The sequence below is a fragment of the Myxocyprinus asiaticus genome, chromosome 26 (assembly GCF_019703515.2).
Source record: "Myxocyprinus asiaticus isolate MX2 ecotype Aquarium Trade chromosome 26, UBuf_Myxa_2, whole genome shotgun sequence".
Lineage (NCBI taxonomy): Eukaryota > Metazoa > Chordata > Actinopteri > Cypriniformes > Catostomidae > Myxocyprinus > Myxocyprinus asiaticus.
The window spans coordinates 6,472,210-6,496,861 of NC_059369.1; the positions used below are offsets into that span (position 1 = coordinate 6,472,210).

Genomic DNA, 24,652 nt, shown 5'->3' on the forward strand with positions numbered 1-24,652 from the left:
AGCATACCTAAACTCATTTCTGCAGAACTACGCGCCCACTAGAAGCCTGCGGTCGGCTAAGGAAAGTCGCCTTGTTGTACCAACACAAAGAGGCACCAAAACACTTTCCCGGACTTTCAGCTTCCTCATACCACGTTGGTGGAATGACCTTCCCAACTCCATCCGTGAAGCTGACTCACTCTCTGTCTTCAAAAAATGATCTTTTCCATGAGCACTTAACCAGTCATTAAAAAAATAAAAATAAATAAAATAATTCCTTTTGCACATTATTCTGTTTTGAATTCTATTCTGATACTAGTGAAACTTTGTAATACGGCACTTTTCATACCACTGTCTCCTTAAGATGATTCGCTTGTTTTCATCTTTTGTAAGTTGCTTTGGATAAAAGCATCTGCCAAATGAATAAATGTAAATGTTCTCACAGATCTCTCCCCCTCTCTCGCACGTACATACGCACACACACACAAACAGCGGAGTAAAGCCATGTAAAAATGTTTTTTATTTGTCATAATGTTGCTAACGCCATCCTACCCATGTTCTGCCACTATACAAAAGAGAGAAACGATCGTACTAAAATTACCTCAGGAATTATAAAACAGCTCCTATTTTAAACATTTTAAACATCTTCTCCAAAGCTCCCTCAGTTATGTTCATGGTTTTATAGGGATATTGTTTGGTTCGTTGGTCCGTTGGGTCAGTTTGCATTCTCACCACAAGCGAACTGCTCCAGAGTTCGTTTGCAATTGGTCCGAGACCACCTCATTCAGGCGGTCTTGGACCGATTGTTTTGGTGCAGATCCGAGTGCGATTGCCATGTTCATATATGCCTAAACGAACTGAACCAAGGGAGAAAATGTGCCAGGTTCTGAAACAAACGCTCCAAACGAGCCAGGTGTGAAAACGCCCTAAGTGTAACTGGTCCAGACGTAGCCTTTGGAAATCTGACTTGTACTCTCAACCCGTCTCATTGGGGAGGCGGGTCCAAGGGTGCAATCACACATATTGTGGGGCATGTACATACAACTGAGCAATGTCTCGTGACATCACAAACACACAGTTTTTAAAACGAGATGTTTCAAACAGGTGGGAAATAAATGCTCTTTTTAGACTGGGGAGGAAATTTTGAGTTTACAGAATGTTTTTATAGTACAGTTACCTCTTATATGTCTAAAGATCAAGGAAAATCTGATTCTCCATTTCATGACCCCTTTAAACACGAGCTTTGTGTCTTTTTATTTTAGTTTTCATAAATTGAAATATTTATTTAATTCTTTCATTTTGAGTAATTTGGCCCTCCATAGTCAACCACCCATTTATAAAAAAATATAAATAAAAAATAAATGGATTGGAAAACTTGACATCAGGTAAACATAATTATTTATTTTATTTGCCACAGTCTCCCAACAAGCCAACAGCTCCTCAGGAGAAAATACGACCCCTCACAAGTTTAGATAATCCACAAAGCCCCTTCTATGACCCAGAGGGAGGCGCGATCACTCCTGTCGCCAGAGTTGTCGTGGAAAGAATCGCTCGCAAGGTTTGTTCCTCTGTGTCTTTTTAAATAATTAACTTTCAAAATAAGATACTCTTAGTTCTTGGCTTTTATTACAGTGCGAAACAATTTTGCATTATCCATGTCATAAAGTCAATAAAGTAAAATAACTAAATAAGCAACAGATTATAAATATTTATGAAGCCAGCATGTCACCACAGTGCCCTAGAAGAAATAAAAGGCATGCATTCTTTATTGGCTGGAAGTTAGTTTTAATGAGAATGAATGGAAATGAGGAGGAGGTTGGGGAAAAGTATAATCCATGTCGGCCTTTTGCTGTATTTAATCAGATAGTGATAGTGTATCCAATCTCATCACTGTGCAGGATAATATGACTAAATGAGAGACATCATTTAAACTATGTTTGAAAGTTTGGTGTTGTTGTCTTGTGGTTTCGGCAGGGTGAGCAGTGTAACATTGTGCCTGATAATGTGGATGACATTGTGGCTGACATTGCCCAAGATGAGAAAGAAGAAGGTTTGCATCTCTTTATACTTTCATCAAAGGAGACCTTGGGAGAAAGAGAAGATGAGCATTTTAACTATGCAGTATTCCAAATCCTCCAGTCCCACTTTCTTTACACTGGCATGAGCTGGGTCATTCTATAAAATGTTTTCCATTTTAAGTTTGCTACAGTAATGTGACTGAAGTACATTTGTACAACCAGACAAATACAGTATTGCTAAGTTGCATTGTGCCATCATATGTTGGTATATAATTATGCCTTGTGAAAGGTAAGATTGTTGATGGTTTTACAGTTTAAATTGACAGTACACACCTTGTGCTCATGAAACTGCTTCTTAGAAGAGACGTTAACAATGTTTTTTTAAAATATCCAGTTTTTGATGATTTTTAAAGCTCCATAAAGGACATAAAGCATAAATGTAATCTGCACGACTCAGGTGATTTTTTTTCCATATATAAAGATAGATTCTGTGCATTATGGCATGTGAGGTGGAAGAAAGATCCGAATCCTGCGACTAGGTCAAAAGTTCAACCCATTCACAATGACATTTTTTTTTTTTTTTGTTTTTTTATCAGTTGCGACGTCTTGATGAATTGTCCTTTTGTCCTAAATCGCAAGTTTAATGCCTGAGATACAATATTTTCTATGCCTGGAAATCCTATATATCTAATTTAACATATGATTCCAAGTTAGATATAAAAAAAATTACTTCTTAAGCTGTATTTGTTTTAAACTTACACTGTTAGTGACAAACAATTCAGACATCCAAATTTTAATATTTGTAATTATTTGTAACTATCTTTTATGTTAATGTCACCTACAGCTTAATACACATACACCTTAAAGGGATAGTTCACCCAAAAATAAAGTTTCTTATCATTTACTCACCCTCATGCCATCCCAGATGTGTTTGACTTTTTTTATGAAAAAGGAAATATATATATATATAAATACAAAAATATATACAACAAGAATAATACAATAAAATTTCACCATGTTAGATCTAAAGTAAAATAGAAAAGAGACGATTTAAAGTAAATAACAACTTAAGCAGGAATTCCGTACGTTTGAGTGTTAGAGTGTATGCATTTACAGAGTGACTCTGTTAGGGTGATCCTCAATCTTTGTTTAAAGTTATTTAGGGAGGATGAGGTTTTAGCTTTGTGGGAATAATGTATGTTTTCCAAAGTAATGAACTTTTGTATTTAATGGAAAATTGACAGTGTGTAGTAAGATACATGGGAGGATGAAGGGCACTGGAGTTTCTGGTATTATATGAATGGATTTGGGCATTTAACCAAAAAAAAAAATATAAATAAATAAATTCCATTGAAAGATATAGGAAACTTATTTGGGCTGTAATAATATTTATATATAAAAGTGCATGACTGAAGTTAATTAATATTGTGTATGGTCAAGAGCAGATGGTGCAAAGCTACTTAAAAAAGTAGCTAGCCGTATAAATGTATTTGCGTATTGAGCAATATCTGCAAATTGGAAGCATAAGTGCTTGCCCAAACAATATTGTCATAAATAAGATGTGGATGTATTAGTCTGTAATACAAAGTTAAAGGCACCACTGATCAGATTTTTGAGAAAAATCAACATTTAAGTCATTTTTTACTATAAATCTCTACTTTCAGTTTCACATTCTTTTTCTTATGTTTTTGATGATTCACATTCTTCGTGCATATCGCCACCTACTGGGCAGGGATGAGAATTTATAATAAAAAAGGATTTTGTGTTCAGCAGAAGAAAGGACATACACATCTAGGATGGCATGCAGATGAGAAATGATGAGATGTTGATGCATAACCTGGGAACATTACTTAATAACGCAGAAGTAATATATTATCAACTAAAATCTAATAAAAAGAAGAGTTAAGACAATACAGCAGCTTTTATTTCCATATATTTTGTTTCATCAAAACATATAGTAATAGCAAGGACAAGTTGAAAACACAGGGGTGGGGACGGGCCAACAAACATCTTGACAGAAAGAAAAAAAAATATTAAAGTAAAATACATTTGCTGGATTTTGTTTGATGTGTTTAGAAAATATCTAGATTACAATTAGTAAAAGTTGGCATCATCTATTCATTCTTAAAGTAAGTTTTTTTCTTCACATAAGCAGATTAATGGCACCTGTTTTGTAGAATGACCTCCCATGATACCTACAGACTAAGATGATCTTACCAAATGTTCCACTCCTGCTGTATGTGTTTGCTCTGTGTGATTTGTCAGATGACACTCCAGAGACCTGCATCTACTCAAACTGGTCTCCTTGGTCAGCGTGCAGTTCGTCCACGTGTGAGAAGGGGAAGCGGATGAGGCAGAGGATGTTGAAGGCGCAGCTGGATCTGAGCATTCCATGTCCACACACACAGGACTTTGAGCCGTGCATGGGACCTGGATGCAGTGATGAGGGTCAGAACTCATACAAACTTATGCAAAATCAGAGATTATGTCCCCCAAATGGACATGAACACAGAGATATGCACCCTTCTCACAAACTGCGATGACACATTTCTGCTTTAATTTAGCAGGCAGCCCTAGCTTTAGTGTGTTTGGGTTCAAAACTGGCCAGAAGTTCCTACAAGGACACACAGTTAACCTGTCATAACATATCATTTCATGGTGGGCTAACCTTTATTCATCCATTTTGTACACAGCAAGAGTTGTATCGATCAGACAGATTGGGCCATCCTGTCTTGGCCAGGAACATTTGTTAAAATGTCCTGAAGCGATGATAACTAGATATTTTTATCAGATGACAGTATCTGTGCATCATTTCTGGGTGAGGCTACAGCTCACTTCTCCCCGGGCAGCGGAATTGATTTCCACTCACAGACATTAAAAGGTCAAAGCACATTCTGCATTGTTTTACTGGTGGTGTGGGATCGGTGAAAAAAGCACAGCTCATTTGTAGGAAAGCTAGTAAAATAAAATGTTGAGGCCCAGTATGAAAGAGTTTATGAGGATCTGGAGAGACTGAGTATATGGCAATGCAAGAAATATTGTGACGGGTAAAATGGGAAAGGAGGAGGTGGGAACCGGCTGTACAGTCAAAATAATGTTTAATGAAAACTTAAAAGACATAAAAATAAACACACACAGCAGCTGCGTGTGGCTCTCTCTCTCTCGAACTGCCACATCTGGCTCGGCTTTATCCCTCTCCTCGGCTGATTAGCCCGATCACCCTCCTCCTTGTCACAATCCTCCCTCCTTTGCCTCAGGCTGGGGAAGCCCCGGCATGATGTTGCCCTTCTGGCCGCTCCTGCCGGCAGGCTTTCCCTGCCTTTGGAGACCTGGAAGGGAGATGAGGGGAGGGAAAAATGGAGAGGGAAAGAGTGAGGTGGAACAACAGTGATAGAGAGAAAGGAGAGAGAGAGAAAAAAAAATGCTCACCGGTTCCCAGACACACCGTCGCCTGGTCCTCGACCACTCCTCCACCCTCTGGCGGATGACAGCCACTCCTCCCCGGGTGGACCAGAGCGAGTCCTCTGACCCCTGGTGGATGGAACGCCCCTCCGTGTTCTGGCGGCCAGGAGCGAGCCCCTCCACCCCTGGCAGTGGCTCCACCGCTCCAGGCAGCTGGCAGCGAGCCCCTCCTCCCCTCGCGGATGGTGGCCATTCCTCCATATCCAGGCGGCCGGCAGAGACTCCTCCGTCCCCCAGCGGATGGCCGCGGCTGCTCCTTTGGGCAGACGGCAGTGGCGAGGACTCCACGACAGCGCATCCCTCCTCCCTCCCGGATTTCGGCACCAATGTAACGGGTAGAATGGGCAAGGAGGTGGTGGAAACCGGCTGAACAGTCAAAATAATGTTTCATGAAAACTTAAACAGACATAAACAAACACACATGGCAGCTGCATGTGGCTCTCTCTCTCTCGAACTGCCGCATCCAGCTCGGCTTTATCCCTCTCCTCGGCTGATTAGACCAATTGGGGGTCGGTCGTGCCCCGCCCTCCTCGTCACACACACTTTAGTGGAAAGACACGTCAGTAGGTTGTTTGTTAGTGTTTAATGAGATGTTTAACTGATCTAACTCTAACTGATCAAGTGATATTAGTAATTTATGATTATACTGTATATTAACATCTGCATAAATTGATGGTGCTCTTGATAAAGCTTGCTGATAACTTGGGCTGACAAATCCTGAATGTATCTTCCACAGTGTAGAGTGAAGATTATTCATGGCTACATGTTTGAGGTTAAAAAGTCTACAATTATTGTAAGAATAAGATGCCCCTGCTGGAAAATCCAACTAAAACCAGTTTATAGTGGTAACTGTGTTTTAAAACATGGTAGCTGGTTTCTAGCTGGTTCAAGCTGGTCATTAGCTGGTCATTAGCTGGTCCAAGCTGGATTAGTTGGTTGTCCAACAGGACTACCAGTAGCTGGGGACCAGGCTGAGCTGGTAGATCATCTTGGACCAGCAGCAAACCCACTACCATGTTTCAAATACCAGCTCGGCCACCCTAAGTTGGTGTGACTTTACATTTTTTTCAAGTAACTCACCAACCTAGACCAGCTTATACCAGCTAATGACCAGTTTGGGCCAGATAGAAACCAGATATAATTTCCCACAATACAAAAACAAAACATCATGACCACCCTAAGTTGATGTGACATGATTTTTCCGGAAGGGCCCTTGACCAAGATGGTCTACAAGCTTAGCCAGGTCCACACCAATCTAAACCAGGTTGGACCAGCTAATGGCCATTTTTGGACCACCTCGAAGCCAGCTACCATGTTCCAAAACCCAGCTTGACCAAGCTTAAGTTGGTGTGACATGACTTTTCCAGTAGGGCCCTTGACATAGATGTACCAACTTAGCCATGTCCCCACCAACCTAAACCAGTATGAATCAGCTAATGACCAGTTTGGATCAGCTAGAAACTAGCTACCATGTTCCAAAAACTGGCTTGACCACCCTAAGATGGTATGACATGATTTTCCACTAGGGCCTTTGACCAAGATAGACTACCAGCTTAGCCAGGTCCTCACCAACCTAAAGAAGCTTGGACCAGCTAATGACCATTTTAAACCTGTTAGAAACCAGCTACCTTGTTCCAAACTTGACCACCCTGAGATAGTATGACATGATTTTTCCAGTAGGACCTTTCACCAATTTGGTCTATCAGCTTGGTCATTTCCCCACCAATCTAAAACAGCTTTGAGCAGCTAGTTTGGGGCAGAAAGAAACCAGCTATCATGTCCCCAAAAACAACTTGAGCAACTTAAAATTGGTGTGACATAATTTTTTTTTCAGTAGGGCTCTTGACCAAAATGACCAGCTTAGCTTGGTTCCCACCAACCTAAACCAGCGTGGACCAGCTAAAAACTAATGGCCCTTGGCCAAGATGGTTTGCCAGATCACCCTGGTCCCTACAAACTTAAACCAACTTCCCACAAACCTAAACCAGCTTGGATCTGATAATGGCCAGTTTGGACCAGCTAGAAACCAGTTGTTCCATAAGCGAGCTTGACCAGCCTAAGTTGATGTGACAAGATTTTTTTTTTTTTTTTCAAGTTGGGCCCTTGACCAAAATGGTCTACCAGCAAGTCCCCACCTACCTAAACCAGCTTGGACCAACTAATGACCAATTTGGACCAGCTAGAAACCAGCTTGGTCAAGGGCCCTTGAACAAGAAGGTTTGCCAGGTCAGCCTGGTTAAGTTTAGTAACTTAAACCAACTAATGACCAGCTAATGACCAGTTTGGACCAGCTAGAAAATAGCTACCATGTTCCAAAAAACAAAACAAAAAAAACCCATCTTGACCACCATAAAATGGATTGACCTCATTTCTCCACCAGTGTCATGTTCCAAAACAACTATCACCATATATAACGTATACAAAAAGCATCCTTGTAAACGTATAACAAAGTATCCTTGATTTGTACAGATGCTTCTACATGCATGATGTCAGAATGGATCACGTGGTCGCCTTGCAGCATGTCATGTGGAGCAGGCGTGCATTCTAGGAAGCGCTATGTAAAACAGTTTCCAGACGATGGCTTTGCTTGCACACACCCCACTGAAGAGACGGAGCCCTGCACTGTCAACGAGGACTGCTGTGAGTATCATTCACCTACTGGACACAACAAGATTGATTAAAATATTTAGCACATTAATATTTTTACAGTTATAATTCAAATGACTCATTGGTATTAATCATAGTTTCTGTGATTAATGACATTAAAATTGTGCAGTGAACAAATCAAACTTCCTGTCAAAAACACTCTATATCCAATAAAGCCCATTAGTGACTGCTCCCTTTTTAAACAGCCTTGGTTCTGGAAGTGTTTTTTCCCCATTCATTTCCCATCCTCACTCCATGGGGATTTCAAAGATTTTTTGCCACAATTTCCTTTTCCACTGTATGTAACAGTGACTCCTTTGATTGGTGGATCTCTCCTTGGGATTATGGGTAATGTAGTTCCAACCAGGAATCTGGATATTCCTTTTTTTTTTTTTTTTTTTTTTTTTTTTATGAAGTTGAAATCATTCAGACTTATGGTTTCTACAGAATCATGTCATCACTTAACACCTTAGAGCTAATGGTAGGTCTGTCTTAAAAGGTTTATACGTTATCATTAAACTAAATTTGGTAATGATTTGGTGCTTCTACTGTCATACTCTCAGCTCCAGTCATCTGTATGTGTTTTCGCCTGTGTAGCTCCTAGCAGTTGCCTGGTTACTGAATGGGGTGAATGGGATGCCTGCAGCGCCACCTGTGGGCTTGGCATGAAACGCCGGGAGCGCATGGTGAAAATGCCCCCATCTGATGGCTCTATTTGTGTGACTCAGGTGGTGGAGGTAGAGAAGTGTATGATGCCAGAATGCCGTAAGTGCAAACACACACCTTAATATATTCACCAACAATATTAATTTTCATACACAGAATTTATGCCAACATTAACATATTCACAATCTGATGTGAATATAGCATCAATACATATTTAAATATTTAGTGAAAACACACCAGCATTTATATGTTTCCTCACAGAACACAAGTCCACATTAAAATATTCACACACATACACCCACTTTAACATAGACATACTGTACATACACACCCACATTAAAGGGATAGTTCACCCCAAAATGAAAATTCTCTCATTATTTACTCAACCTCATAATATCCCAGGTGTGTATGACTTTCTTTACTGTCAATGCGCATACCGCTGCCAACTGGAAGCATGAATTAGAGTAAGAAAAAACAAACATAAATATTTATCTTTTTCACATCAAAAGTGATCATGTCTCTTTAGAAGACATTAATTTAACTGCTGGTGTTGTATAGATGAAATTTATGCTGACTGTCTGTGATTTTTGGAGCTTCAAAAGAGAAATCTCCATTCACTTGTATTTTAAGGACCTACTGAGCTGAGATATTTTTCTATTTTTCTTCAAATGTGTTCTGGTGAAGAAAGAAAGTCATACACACCTGGGATATCATGAGTGTGAGTAAATAATGAGAGAATTTTCATTTTTGTGTAAACTATCCCTTTAACAAATTCATACAGAATACACATCCACATTAATATATTCTCACACAGAACACTTCAAGGCTCTCTGAAGGTTTTTGCATTCCACTTAAATGGTAAATTATTTATTAATTGAATTTAAGATCTAAAAATATATCAGTTAGACATAATTTACATCTCTGTAAGATTGGTCTCATGCTATTGAAAACCCCAAGTTAAAGCTCAGTTTTTGATGTTGAGTTGTTTGTGTTTATAGATACAATCCCGTGTTTACTGTCTCCGTGGTCAGACTGGAGCGATTGCAGCGTAACGTGTGGTAAAGGCACTCGGACACGTCAGCGCATGCTCAAATCACCTGTAGAGCTGGGAGAATGCAGCGAGGAGCTGGACCAGTTGGAGAAATGCATGCTGCCAGAGTGCCGTGAGTTACACATACTCTCTGTTTAGATACACAATATACAAATAGTTGTTTCCTGTTTTAGAAACTTTTGCCACATCTTCATGAATTATTTTTGCTACTTTACAAATGCATAGATTTTATTGTTTTACCCTTGTCCCAGACCTTCTATCTTAAAATAAGAAAATCCATCATGAAAATATTATTAATATTATTATTATTATTGAACTAAGATAAACCAAAAAAATAAAATATATACACATTTCAACATGAAATGTGTGTAAATGATTTAAATCAGTATTTACACAATATACAGTTGTGGCATAATGTCCACCACAACCAATGAGTTTTCCACTTTATTTATTTTATTTTATTTTTGCAAGTTATTGTACTTGGTAGTCAATTGTTGGCAAATGGTGTCAGTGAAGATTGTGATTGATATAGTAATATAAATGTAATATATTCTTCAAAGTTTGACCATTTCAATTTGCTTATTGTTATTTAGCAAAAATGTATAACCTGAAGTTTAATTGTCAGTTTTAACTGCCTGTATTTGTGTCAGCAGTTATCCTATTTAAAATCTAGTAATTACGCAGTTGAACACCAAGTCTTTAAATGATTTATTATAAATTCCTTTTCATTGATATATGATGTAATATTTCTCCTGAGTAGTCTTTATTTCTTCATTTTATAGCGACGGACTGTATGATGTCAGAGTGGTCCGAGTGGTCAGAGTGTAATAAGTCCTGTGGTAAGGGTCACATGATCCGCACACGCATCATAACCCTGGAGCCTCAGTTTGGAGGAGATCCGTGCCCCGAGACCGTACAGAGAAAGAGATGCAAGATCAGGAAGTGTAACCAAAATGCCAAAAGTGACGAGCGGAAAAGACACAAAGAGGACCGCAAGAAGGGGAGGAACAAACAGGGGAGGGAGGAGACCATAGATGAGCTCGCAGGTGAATATGCTCTGTTATCTCTTAATCATTGTATTTGTCATTGAACTTGACTCTGAGTCTTCATCATTAAAGGGATAGTTCACCCAAAAAATGTAAATTCTCCCATCATTTACTCACCCTAATGCCATCCCAGATGTGATGTGACTTTCTTTTATCTGCTGAACTCAAATTAAGATTTGTAGAAAAATATTTAAGCTCTTTTGGTCCATACAATACAAGTGAATGGGTGCCACAATTTTGAAGCTCCAAAAAATCACATATGTCAGGATAAAAGTAATCCATAAGACTCCAATGGTTAAATCAATGTCTCCAGAAGCAATATTATAGGTGTGGATGAGAAACAGATCACTTTCACATTCTTTTTATTGTGTTTTTGGCAATTCACATTCTTCATGCATATTGCCCCTACTAGGCAGGGAGAATATTTTTTTTAGCAAAAAGGGACTTAAATATTTATCTGTTTCTCACGCACAACTATCATATTTCTTCAGAAAATATGGATTAAAACACTGGAGTCTTATGGATTACTTTTATGCTGATTTACGTGCTTTTTGGAACATCGGATTTTTGGAACCCATACACTTGCATTATACGAACTTACAGAGCTAAAATATTCTTCTAAAAATCTTCATTTGTGTTGAGCAGAAGAAAGACAGTCATACACATCTGAAATGGCATGAGTGAACGATGAGTGAATGTTCATTTTTGGGTGAACTATCCCTTTAACTCCATCACAGGTATCTCAGTTATCCCTATAACTCACATTCTTAGCATAACTGATGCACTCTATTAGTAAATCAGCATCATAAAATCACAACTACATACATCACATCTGTGTTCAGATGCCGATGCCCTCCATTAGTAAATTATCATCGTAATGTCGCCACGACAGACGCCGATGTCAGAGATTCCTTTATTTACTGAGAAAACAACCTTCAGTCAGTTTATTACGTTATGAGCTGTTTCCTCTCAAAAGCAGTTTATTCAGCATACTGATGCATCTCCTCCATAGACATCCATTAAAACAAAATGGCCTTTTGTCTCCTCACTAGTTTACCGGCCATAGAATGTCTATGGGACCGCCGTGTTATGCTATTTTATGCTAAGCTTGTAGTCTCCCCTTGCTAGAAGGGTTCTGCCGATGCTTTTCATTAGTAAATTAGCATCGTGACATCACCACTACAGATGCAGATACCCTCCATTTGTAAATTAGCATCACACCATTTCCACTAGGGATGCACCGATCCAATACCTGGATCAGTGTCAGTTCGACAAGCTTGATCCAAATCCGATATTGTGTGTTAGTCAAGTTTGTTGCTGTCAAGCTCCAAAAATGACATGAAAGAATCATAAAAGCACCATTTAAAGGTGCTGTTAGCGATTTTGTTCATGGAAAAGAATGCCAAAAATGGTCCTACGCCCTTAAAACTATTAATGAAATAAGTGTCCTGAGATATCTCATCAGTCTCTGTGACAGCTGTAGACTTTGTAAACAGCAAACAAAAATGTTTCACCTGTCAATCATTTTGCTCGTTCTCATTTAAAGTGGATCATTGAGGCTATGATTTATACTGTTTGTCTGTTGAGGGCACTATTGTGCCACTGTTGAATTTGACAGCCACAGGAACAAAAAAATGCTGCTCTTTTGCTAAGTTTTGGTGTCAATATTAGCTTTAGAGGGTGGGGTTTTGGAATGAGGGGGCGTGGCTAATTCAACGGCTCAGTCACTTGAAAGCTTCAGAATGCTAAAATCGCTTACAGCACCTTTAAGTAGTCCATATGACTCATGCATTTTATTCAAAGCCACTTGAAGACATGCGATAGCTTTTTTAATCACAAAAGGCTATGCTTTATAAGTAAATATATAGTATGCATGCACAGCGTGTTAGTGAATGGCACAGCTCTGTTGAAACATACATAGCACGCACAGGCTAGTGATGCGCTCGAGCTCTCAGAGCGGTGGTGCAATATGTGAGCACTCCACACGAACAACATCTCAGATGTAGATGCTCAATAGTTCAGTTCACTTATAACATGCATTTCGAATGGCATCGGAGGAGCATTTCAGCCGTTTTTTAATAAGAAGCGAATTAAACTACTGTGAACTAGCCCACATACAGACACTTGCAGGACAACTGGAGTCTTCCAACCATCAAAATAAAAGCCAGAGGGTTTAAAAGTTAAAGGTGCACAATTGAAATATGTTGCTCTTATATTATAAAACTGACTGGGTTCCAAAAACTGTGAATGAAAAGTGGACAATAAAGTTTTTCTTAATAGGCTGTACATTTATATTGAAATAATGTATATGTGAGTGGGCAAAGTCCACTATGAATAACAGCCCAGACACTAGATCTATTAACCTATCAAATACTCAGATAAAGGCCTTTCAACTAAATGAAAGGAACAAGCAGAGAGGTGTACTACCGTTTATCCTCTTTATTATAGTATTTTTATTTATTTATTTTTTTATCGGAAAGAAAACAACTCAAGACACATTCACAAAACAATTCAGGTCACACTATTGAGGATATTTTAACACCAACGAGGGTCTCTAAAACAGATACTATTAATAGCTGCAGGGAATGACTCAATGAAAAAAAAAAAAAACACTCAAACCAATTTGACTTGATAAAGACCAGGGATTAATTTAAACTCACACCAAAAAATTACTCAAAATAAAATCAAAATCAAAGAAACAACAGTGATAAACCAAAAAATAAACAACACATTGAATTATCCCAAAGGTAAAGGCAATTTATAATTCTGTTGGATGTAGAAAATGTTGTTTGCGTATTGTTTCTTTTCATTTTTTATATGTGGTTTATTGATGGTCACCTAACGGGGTATATTGGGTGCTTGTCGCCACCTTCATTTTCTACATTTTAAAGAAGTGGAAAGTGTATATGATGTCATATCTTAATGTTACACTTGATAAGCTCCAGACATGCACAGTTTACAGAGATCACAAACGGAGTCGAGACCACGCCCATCCGATCTGAAATCACAATGTGCACATTTTCATTCATAAGGTTTACACTTTAGAAATATTGACTGCACAGATTCATTGTAGTTTTGTATATGTTTATATAAAATGTCATTTTATCCTTGTGCCTATTGGAAAATCAGTCATACAAGTATTTTTTTATATTATTTGGATGAATCCATTATTAATTTTGAAGTCATTCGTGCCTTTCCGAATAAGGTATTTGGCTTCGGGCACATCCCTACTAATTTACTAATGGAGAGCATCTTTGACTGTAGTAGTGAAGCTATGATGCTAATTTACTAACAGAAAGCATAGGCGCCTGTAGTGGTGACATTATGATGCTGTTTTACTAATGGAGGACAACGGCATCTGTAGAAGCAACATTATGATGCAAATTTACTAACTGAGGGAGTCAGGGTCTTTAGTCTCAATATTATGTGCAGCGCTCAAATTCACCAGGGGAATCCCAAAGTTATGACGTAGGAAGGGAATCCCCACTCTCGCAGCACCATGCCACGGCAAGCCGCAATGAAAATGATGTATTTAGCACAGCAGCAAAGCAGCTTTCTGTAACACAATCAATTGAACATCTGATGGCAGTGCACCACACTTAACGGCTCAATCTAGATTATGCCAAAACCACGCTGTGGCTGGCACAACCATCAGACCCACACCCAAATGTAGAAGATTTTAATCTTGTACAGGGCCACGCCAAAACATGAGTTGCTTAACGCACACATGGTACCTGGTAACATGCTTGAATGCTACCTGCATGCCAACACTGAATACAGAAGAGAAACACGGAAGTGGAGGAAATCCCCGCGCTTTTAAAGGGGCAGTGCGCTAGAACTTCGCCCAGCTCTACTCATCCTAGACCATCCAAGGGGGTCATCCTACAACATGTAGTTAGAGGTTTGTGTTTATTCACATATAAAAGAGTACCCCCAAATTCACACAGTGAAGTATAGATATTCCAAACTGATTATGAAAAAAACAACACTGGTATCAGATCAGAATCGGTATCAGCCGATACTGAGATTTCAGGAATCGGAATCGGAAGAGAAAAAGTGGTATCGGTGCATCCCTAGTTGCCACTACAGACATCAATGCCTGTTGTTAGCAAATTATCATCATAACGGCACCACGACAGATGCCAATGCTCTCGGTTAGTAAATTAGCATCATAACGTCTCCACTACAGATGCTGATACAGATACGTTTGTAAATTAGCATCATAACATTGTAGCTACAAATGCTGATGCCCTCTGTGCTGTAAGTAAATTACCATCATAATGTTGCCATTACAGACGGCCGATGCCCTCCATTAGTAAATTTGCATTATAACGTCTCCACCAAAGACCCATCACAACAGACCGGCAATGCCCTTTGTTAGAAAATCAGCATCATAACGTCACCACTACAGATGTCGGTGCCCTTTGTTATTAAATGAGCATCATATCATTGTCGTTACAAAAATTGATGACCTGCTTTACAACATTAGTATCATAAAGTCGCCACTACAGATACTGATGCCCTCCCGTTAATAATTTAGTATCATAATGTGGCTCCTACAGACGCCGATGTCCTCCATTAGTAAAATAGCATCATAATGTCACCACTACAGACATCTATGCTTTCTGTTGTAAATTAGCATCATAGCTTCACTACTACAGTCAAAGATGCTCTCCATTAGTAAATTAGCATCATACTTGTGCCTTTACAGATGTTGATGCCCTCTGTTAGTTAATGAGCATCATAACGTTGAGTCTACAGTCCATGACGCCCTCTGTTAGTAAATTTGCATCAAAACATTGCCACTACAGGTGCTGATGCTCTCTGTTTGTAAATTAACACCATAACGTTGCCACAACAGATGCCAATGTCCTCCATTTGAAAATTAGCATCATAATGTTGCAACTACAGACGCCGATGCTCTCGGAAAGTAAATTAGCATCATAATGTTGCCACTACAAATGCAGATGCTCTCTATTAGTGAACTAGCATCATATTAGCGGCACTACAGATGCTCTCCGTTAGTAAATTAGCATCAGAACTTTCCACTACAGATGGTGATGATCTCCATTAGTAAATCAGCGTCATAACATTACAACTACAGTGTAAAATGGTCAAGGAGGAGGCGGGAACCGGCTAAGCAGTCAAAATAATGTTTAATGAAAACTTAAAGACACAAACATAAACACACACGGCAGCAGCGTGTGACCCTCCGTTAGTAAATTAGCATCAAAATGTCACCACTACAGATGCCAATGCCCTTGGTAATTAAATTAGCATCATAACTTCCCCACTACAGACATCAAGGCCCTCCATTAGTAAATCAGCATCGTAACGCCCCCGCTACTGATGATCATTGGCCTCCGTTATAAAATTAGCATCAAAATGCTGCCCCTACAGATGTCGATACTAACACAGTTAGTAGTTTACTTTTAGCATATAAGTAGCAAACACGCAAAATATGGCTAGCTATTATGTATATGCTGATGCAACTAAGCATTCACTAAATTGCATCTTTAATTTATCTAACAGGGTTGAACTTTGACCAGTACCTCCTCTGTAAAGATCACATTATCACTGAAGATATAGAAAAAGAATGAGAGAATTTACTCTTCATCTGCCCATAGTGTTCAGAACATTAAGACAATGTCACTTCCTTTTAAACATTTGACTTATATTACAAATACTTGAAATAATGTGAATGTGTTCAGTTAGCAGGGTCAATATTATGTATCACAAGTATTTCTTTTTTTTTTTTTAACTAATAATAAATTACGCATGACCAAATGTGTTTTAAACATAATATAAATAATAGATTTACAAAATCATGCACAATTAATAATATTTATGTACTTTAATGTTCATATTTCAAAGGAAAGTGTTGATGTATATCCTGTTAAAACTATACATTTGGGCAGGGCATATCCAAGGACTTAGAACTTTTTTTTTTTAATAGCCAATAGATTCTAGAGAGCATTTGATTGGACAAAAATAATTGTGCATCATCAAAATTTTAGTCCGTTTTCTCTGACTAGAGAGTGTAAATTTTAAATGTGAATATTATCTACAAGTTAATTTTGGCTTCAAAATTTACAGATATGACCTAAAAGCCACAAAACTCCAATTGTGATTACATGGAGTCTTTAACAACTCCACTACAAGCTCAGATGCTCCCTTAAAAAAAATTAGCATCATAGGTTCACACTTTCACTAAAAGCAGTTGTAACCTGTCTAAACTTGTTGCTAAAGGATGCAGAATGAGGCCTTGGTCTGGATGGACTGACTGCACTAAGCTGTGTGGTGGTGGAATTCAGGAAAGGTTGATGGCAGCCAACAAGAGATTCACGATCACACAACTGACCGGCTGCAAGGACCGCAAAGAGATTCGGGCCTGCAATGTTCATCCCTGCTAGAGCTGCTCTTACCGGGCACATGGGGTCTGATACAGATTGTGACAAACTTGCAGTAATTGAATGGACTCTAGTTGGTGTTGGCAAGCTTCAACAGCCAGTCTGTTATTTTAATTTTCTAGAATTTGTAGTGACCCAGGCCCTGACTAGCCTGTAAACAAAACATGAAACCAAGAGGGAGTTGCAATGTACTGGACCAATTCAGATGTATTAATATGCATTAATATTTGAGCATAACAGACCTTCGAGGAGCTTTGAAGAACAGTTCTTTGAACATTGATTTTTCACAAGGAGCACCATGGCATATTAAAGATTAATGTGTTCAGAAATTAAAAGCAAAACAAAATTCTCCAAACACGCACACACACCCTTACAAAAATTTGCCACAAACTTGCTGCACATTCGCCACTGATTATTTTACATGCAAATGAGCTTTGCAGGAAACTTGCGGCAAACTCTTTATAGTTGCCAAAGGGTTGCTGCAGGTTCACCACAACATTGACAGCAAACCACAAGCTCATTTGCATGTGAAAATAATGAGTGGCAAATTTGCGGCAAGTTTGCGGATAGTTTTCCAGAACTCTAGATTTTTGTAAGGGCACTCAAACATACAAAGAAAATAGCATTCCTCCAACAGAAATTATATTTTTTGTAATGAGTTCTGAAATCACATTGGTCACTCATAAACAAATGTCAGATGTAAAAAACTACACAACGTGTCCTAACTAGGTGAGACGCTCTACAAGCCATCTCTTTCAAGTAAATGGAGTTTAACGATATGCAAGAGCGACAGGACATTTTGTCAGTTGCTTGGTTTCTATTTCTGAGACGTGACACTGGGTAGCCCCACCCACTGTGATAGACTCACTGGTCCAAAAAACACAGAGCTGTATATTAATCATCAAATATGTTCTAATTGGCTGTACTTGTGTGGTTGTTCGTTTTCTGTGTGGACAGACAAATTACTTGCTAGGACTCATTTTAAGATTATCTGAAATCAAAGTGAGGAGAAGAGCTACATTTAGGTGCATAGAAACAATTAATTCAAGCAATGTGCAATGTTTAATTGACCATAAATGTCAAGATGTTTTTTGCATTTTATTTTAATTTGAATGTTATATCTTGCACAAATTGTTTACTTGCACCTAAACACTACTCTTCTGTTAGTTCTGATACCTTCAAGAACTATATGTTTTATTTAAATCCATAAACATATCTTAAATAGAGTTCTGCCCTGGTTCCGGAAGTATTTTTCCCATTCATGTTTTCTATAGGATTTTCGTAAAAATCTTAAGCCATGAACCAAGCCAACCAGCTTCTAAGCCATGAACCAACCATTTACTTCCAGAACCAGATTGTTGTACTCTGTATGTACATGCTACTATACAATGGCCCTAAAAAGAATGTAGACACTTTCGCCACATGTAAAATTAATGACTTTCTTTGCATTAGATTATAAAATATCAAACCAAGTGGCATCTGCAAACAAAATTATGCTTCATGTTCTCTGAAACAAACATAACTTCCCATTCAATAAGGTATCTTCGACACCTCGTCAGAAGCTTTGACTTTGAAACCCTATACCATTATGCCAATTTGTTGGCTGGTGACACGTCCGGCATTTGGGACCTAGACAGATGCACAAACATTGTGGCACATAAAGTGCCTGGAACTGCTAGCCATCCTCTTGACTCGTAAAGCCTTTTGATCAGATGGATAGGTGTCTTACGTCCTGATCCGTTCAGACAGCACAGCCATTTTGGTGTAATTGAATCGCCAAGGAGGAGTACGGTCGAGCCCAACGCTGAAGCTGGCAAACCGAATTCTTCTTTGGAGAAGGGGAAATTGAGACTCCACCCCCAGTCAGTTCAGAGAATTTGGGAGGTATTTGGGGTAGCCAACGTGTTTGCACCACGGAGACCATGCATTGTACTTCTGGTACTCCATAACAGTGCAAGCTCCTCTAGGCTTGGATGCCTTAGCTACATCAAGTATTGTGCAAGAAACAGGATGCCAATGAAGCAGTGTTACTAGTTGTGCTGAAATGGCCCAACAGCCACTGGCTCCCAGATATGGTAGAGCTGCAAGATGTTTCCCCATGGGAAATTCCTTTTGAGGGCATATCTGATCTTGCAGGCTGAGGACACAAACTGGCATCCTAGGCCAGAGCTATGGAGGCTGCTTGTACAGCCTCTAAATGGGGCTCGTTTGACACAATAGGGCTGTCGCAACCGGTGTTAAGCACTATACTGCAGGCCAGGGCCCCCTCAACGAGGCAGCTGTATGCCATAAAGTGGTCGACTCTTTGCTGATTGGTGCTCTTTCTGGGGTGAGGACCCAAAGCATTGCCCTGTGCAGACAATACTCTCATTTCTAATAGCGTTTGGATGCAGGCCTCACTCCATCCACTTTCAAAGGATATGTTGCTGCCATAGTGGCTACTCATGACATCATTGAGGGCTTGTTGGTAGGCAAACACCCTCTGGTCAATAAAGTCTTGCGTGGTGCCAGATGTCTGAGACCTTCTCACCCCACTACTGTCCCATTCTAGGACTTAGCACTAGTATTAGATGCGCTTACAGTTCCCCGTTTGAGCCACTAGCTTTTGCATACTCTCACTGAAGAGTGTGCTGTTATTTGCTTCGGCATCAGTCAACATGTTGGGGACCTTCAGGCCCTATTGGTCAATGACTCGTGCTTAGAGTTCAGATCAGGCCAGTCAAAGGAGAGGGTTGTGTGCCCAAAGTACTGGCAACCACCTTTAGGGGATCAGGTTGTTACCCTGCAGGCATTATCTCCTCCCCCTTTTGAGTCAGATGAGGCTAAGGTCTGCCCTGTTAGGGCATTTAGCGTTTACATGAACTGGACGAGTCAATTCAGGGTATCAGAACAACTATTTGGAGGTCACTTAAAGCATTTAGCCGTCTCCAAGCAAATAATTTCCCACTGGTCGTGGATGCTATTGCGTACGCTCACAAGGGATACAATTTCCCATGGGCAAAAAAGCTCATTCTACCAGGAGAATGGCCTCATCCAGGGCATGGGCAAATGGTGTGTCAATAAAAGACATAGTTGGGCTTCCTCTAAACCTTTTCCAGGTTTTACAACCTGCATGTATCTTCCCTCCCAAATATTCACAGTGGAAGAGGGTTAATCACTGACTAATTGGTTAATATCTGTAACCCTCCTTCCTTCTATCCAGGAAGATGTGTTAAGATATCTAGTCTCTATAGTGTCTCTGTCTTGGCATGGAGCCGTTGGTTTATTGTTCCCACTTTCCTTCCTAATTCTCAATATGAAGGGGTGGCTAAATAAATGCTTTGACTACACTGCAATGGCTAGTAAGCATTTCACATCAGTGCTACGGCATTATGGTATGCGGCTCCCATACCGTAAGCTTGTGATGCAGTCAAGTAACTTTTTTTAAAAAGGAATGTATCAGTTACTCACACAAGACACTGCGAAGCTGTGCTGCAGCTACTGATTTTTCAGTGTTTTGGGATGAGAGATCCGCTCTCCTTCCCTTCATTTGGAAAATCCTGATGGTGTAGCGCTGGGCTTCATCTTATATGCCCATGATGACATCAGCAGAGGCAAAGTGCCAAGCGTTACCAGCTAATCAAATTGCCATGATGGTATAGGGTTTCAAAGTCAGTGCACCCTAGGGTGCTCCCATAGCGTCAGCTTCTAACGCAGCATCTCATTCCCTCCTTTCAGAGAACTATGGTTATGCGAGTATCCGAGACGTTTTCTGTGCCATTTTTGCAGTTAATCAACTGGTGTCAAGGTGATTTAAGTGGATGAATGAAGTCAGTTCTCCTAAAATTCACACAGGTGTTCTAGCCGAGTTACCACAGGTGGAGTTCATCACATTAACTATGGACATGTTCCACTAAAGTCTGACAACCACAACATGTCACAATACGATACCTTTTTTTTTTTTTTTTTTTTTTTTTTGCTTGAAAAGAGTACTTGCATGAACTTTCATGAAAATATTTGCCACTTGCTCATAGATTTTGTTATCTAATGCAATGACATTCAGATATTTTTAAGTGTTCCTTAAAGGAATACAGTAGTTCTACCAAAAACGAAAATATTCTCATCATTTACTCAACCTAATGCCATCCAAGATGTGTATGACTGTCTTTCTTCTGCTGAACACAAACTAAGATTTAATATACAGTACTGTATACATACCCCCTGCCCAGTAGGTGGCGATATGCACAAAGAATGCAAATCACCAAGATTAATGTGAAAGTGAAAGTAAATGTGGACATTTATTGTAAAACAAATTTTTAAAAAAAATTAAATTAAAAAACATTCTAAATCTTTTTCTAAAAATCTTTGTTTGTGTTCAGCATTAGAAAAATAAGTCATACACATCTGGAATGGCATGAGTGTGAGTAAATGATGAGATAATTTTCATTTTTGGGTGACCTATTCCTTTAATTGTCCAAAAACATTCTGGGGTCACTGTAGCACTAACTACACTACTGGTCAAAAGTTTTGAAACACACTCATTCTTTATTATAATTTTTTTCTTCACATTTTAGAATAATAGTAAAGTCATCAAAACTATGGAATAACATAAATGGATCTATGGGAATTATGTTGTGACTAAACAAAATCCAGAATAAATCAAAACTGTGTTATATTTTAGCATCTTCAAAGTAGTCACCCTTTGCCTAGAATTTGTAGACATGTACTCTTGACATTTTCTCAACCAACTTCTTGAGGTATCACCCTGGGATGCTTTTTAAACAGTATTGAAGGAGTTCCCATCTATGTTGGGCACTTATTGGCTGCTTTTCTTTATTATTTGGTCCAAGTCATCAATTCCAGAAAAAATGTTTTTTTTTAAATTACATTTTAGATTATAATTAAATAAATTAATATGGTGGCACAATTATATTTTTGTCTACAAAACTAATTTCAAACATTTAAGCATACGCCTTCAGATCAAAAGATTTTTAAGATAAAGAGAAACATTTCAGTCAAGTGTTTCAAAACTTTTGACCGGTAGTGCGTGTCTTTAAAATAAAAAAATAAAAAAATATAAGCAGGGATAATAACTTACATATGATAAAAAAAATAAATACATATGATTACACTATGTAACACAATTTTTGTTCCTGGGTAGTAAGTGTTATTTCTTAATTGCTTATGCCTCAAAAGTATAGAAAATGGATATTATTCCCCACAAACTTTGCTTTTGTGACCAGGACAGTGATATTTTGAAATTTACCTATTTCCAATGAGAAAACGGGCGAATTTGTGTCTTTTCGTTCACATAAAGTCAGAAAAAAACAACATATGAATCCAAAATCCTTCTTGATCTGTGGTCAGATGAAGACATTGACCTTTGCCTCAGACAGCTTAGGGAAGAAGTCTTGAAGGTACTTGAAGGCTGCTGACTCCTTATCTAGAGGTCTGACAAATTGTTTCATAAGGCTCAATTTGATGTGCAGTGGTGGCATCAGCATCTTCCGGGGATCCACGAGTGGCTCCCACTTGACGTTGTTCCTCCCCACAGAGAACTCGGTCCGCTGTGGCCAGTCCCGCCTGTGGTAGTGCGCCTTGGTGTCCCTGCTGTCCCAATGGCAAAGATAGCAGGGAAACTTGGTAAAACCACCTTGGAGACCCATCAGGAATGCCACCATTTTGAAGTCTCCTATGACCTCCCAGCCGTACTCATCATACTTTAAGGCGTCCAGCAAGGTCTTGATGTTGTTGTAATCCTCTTTGAGGTGCACTGAGTGAGCCAGGGGAAGAGACGGGTACTTGTTACCATTATAGAGCAGCACTGCTTTGAATATTACTTTAGTATAAATAAATGTTAATTTGTATTCATATGTTGTTTTTTTCTGACTTTATGTGAATGGAAAGACAAATTTGCCCATTTTCTCATTGGAAATAGGTAAATTTCAAAATATCACTGTCCTGGTCACAAAAGCAAAGTTAGTGGAGAATAATAGCCATTTTCTATACTTTTGAGGCATAAGCAATTAGGAAATAATACTACCCAGGAACAAACAAAATAATAAATTGTTACACAGTGTTATACAAAGTTGTTGAAATCTGACTTTTGGTTTTCATGGTTGAAATCTCTTTTGGCACAAACATTTGTTTTTGATTTTACATATGCAGTTAAATAGTCTTTGACTCTTTTGACCAGGCCCCAGTCATTGATGATGTTAATCATTTGCTGTAAAGATACTGAACAATGTTCACTCCTTTTGTAAATCGATCCTAAGAGATGGTAATATGTTTGATTTGAACATGTTCTTTGCACAGTTGTGTTGCTATGTATGCAAAACAACTCTACTTTGAATTAATTTTGCAAGATTATTGTAAACTTGTTGATGACTTGTAATAATAATGGCCAGAAGCCAATTCAAGTAATTAATGGAACTGTTGTCTCCTGTGATGATTCTTTATGATTTTGATGTTTTTTATGTGTTTTATTCCTGAACGAAAAGCACATATAACCAGCAATTCCAGGATTTTCTATGTGTCATGTTTAAAACAAATGCTGTCTACGACCCACAAATCTATTATGAATTTGTTCCCCAATGTAACATGTAGTTGCTATTCAACTATATTTTTAATTCAATAGATTTTCAATTGTTTTTGTTTTATCACCCTTCTTGCATTTATGGATGGGAAATTATTCTTACCGAAGTCTTGTGTAGATGTTTTGTAGTCTTGTTGCTCCTCTGACATGATTCATATTTTTGGAATATTTCACCTTTACAATAAAAGGAAATGTGACAAAGTGCCTAATTAATTTCCTGATTATTTGTGCTTTATATATATATATATATATATATATATATATATATACAGTTGAAGTCAGAAGTTTCCATACACCTTAGCCAAATACATGTATTTCACAATTCCTGACATTTAATCGTAGAAAACATTCATTCCCTGTCTTAGGTCAGTTAGGATCACTACTTTATTTTAAGAATGTGAAATGTCAGAATAATATTAGAGAGAATTATTTATTTCAGCTTTTATTTCTTTCATTACATTGCCAGTGGGTCATAAGTTTACATACACTTTGTTAGTATTTGGTAGCATTGCCTTTAAATTGTTTAACTTGGGTCAAACATTTTGGGTAGCCTTCCTCAAGCTTCTCACAATAAGTTGCTGGAATTTTGGCCCATTCATCCAGACAGAACTGATGTAACTGAGTCAGGTTTGTAGGCCTCCTTGCTTGCACATGCTTTTTCAGTTCTGCCCACAAATGTTCTATCGGATTGAGGTCAGGGCTTTGTGATGGCCACTCCAATACCTTGACTTTGTTGTCCTTAAGCCATTTTGCCACAACTTTGGAGGTATTCCTGGGGTCGTTGTCCATTTGGAAGACCC

At 38.7% G+C, this 24,652-nt stretch overlaps 1 protein-coding gene across 1 annotated transcript in view; it reads left to right on the top strand.

The window, feature by feature from the left end:
* The window catches only part of LOC127417022 (spondin-1-like), a 313,995-nt gene extending 291,552 nt beyond the window's left edge, over positions 1-22,443 (top strand). The window contains exons 9-16 of the mRNA XM_051656706.1: positions 1,397-1,537; positions 1,954-2,029; positions 4,263-4,445; positions 7,929-8,099; positions 8,703-8,870; positions 9,770-9,934; positions 10,605-10,868; positions 17,118-22,443. Coding sequence (XP_051512666.1) covers positions 1,397-1,537; positions 1,954-2,029; positions 4,263-4,445; positions 7,929-8,099; positions 8,703-8,870; positions 9,770-9,934; positions 10,605-10,868; positions 17,118-17,281 — 1,332 coding nt within the window. The 3' untranslated portion in view covers positions 17,282-22,443. The remainder of the gene's footprint in view (positions 1-1,396; positions 1,538-1,953; positions 2,030-4,262; positions 4,446-7,928; positions 8,100-8,702; positions 8,871-9,769; positions 9,935-10,604; positions 10,869-17,117) is intronic.
* Positions 22,444-24,652: the final 2,209 nt, after the last annotated feature.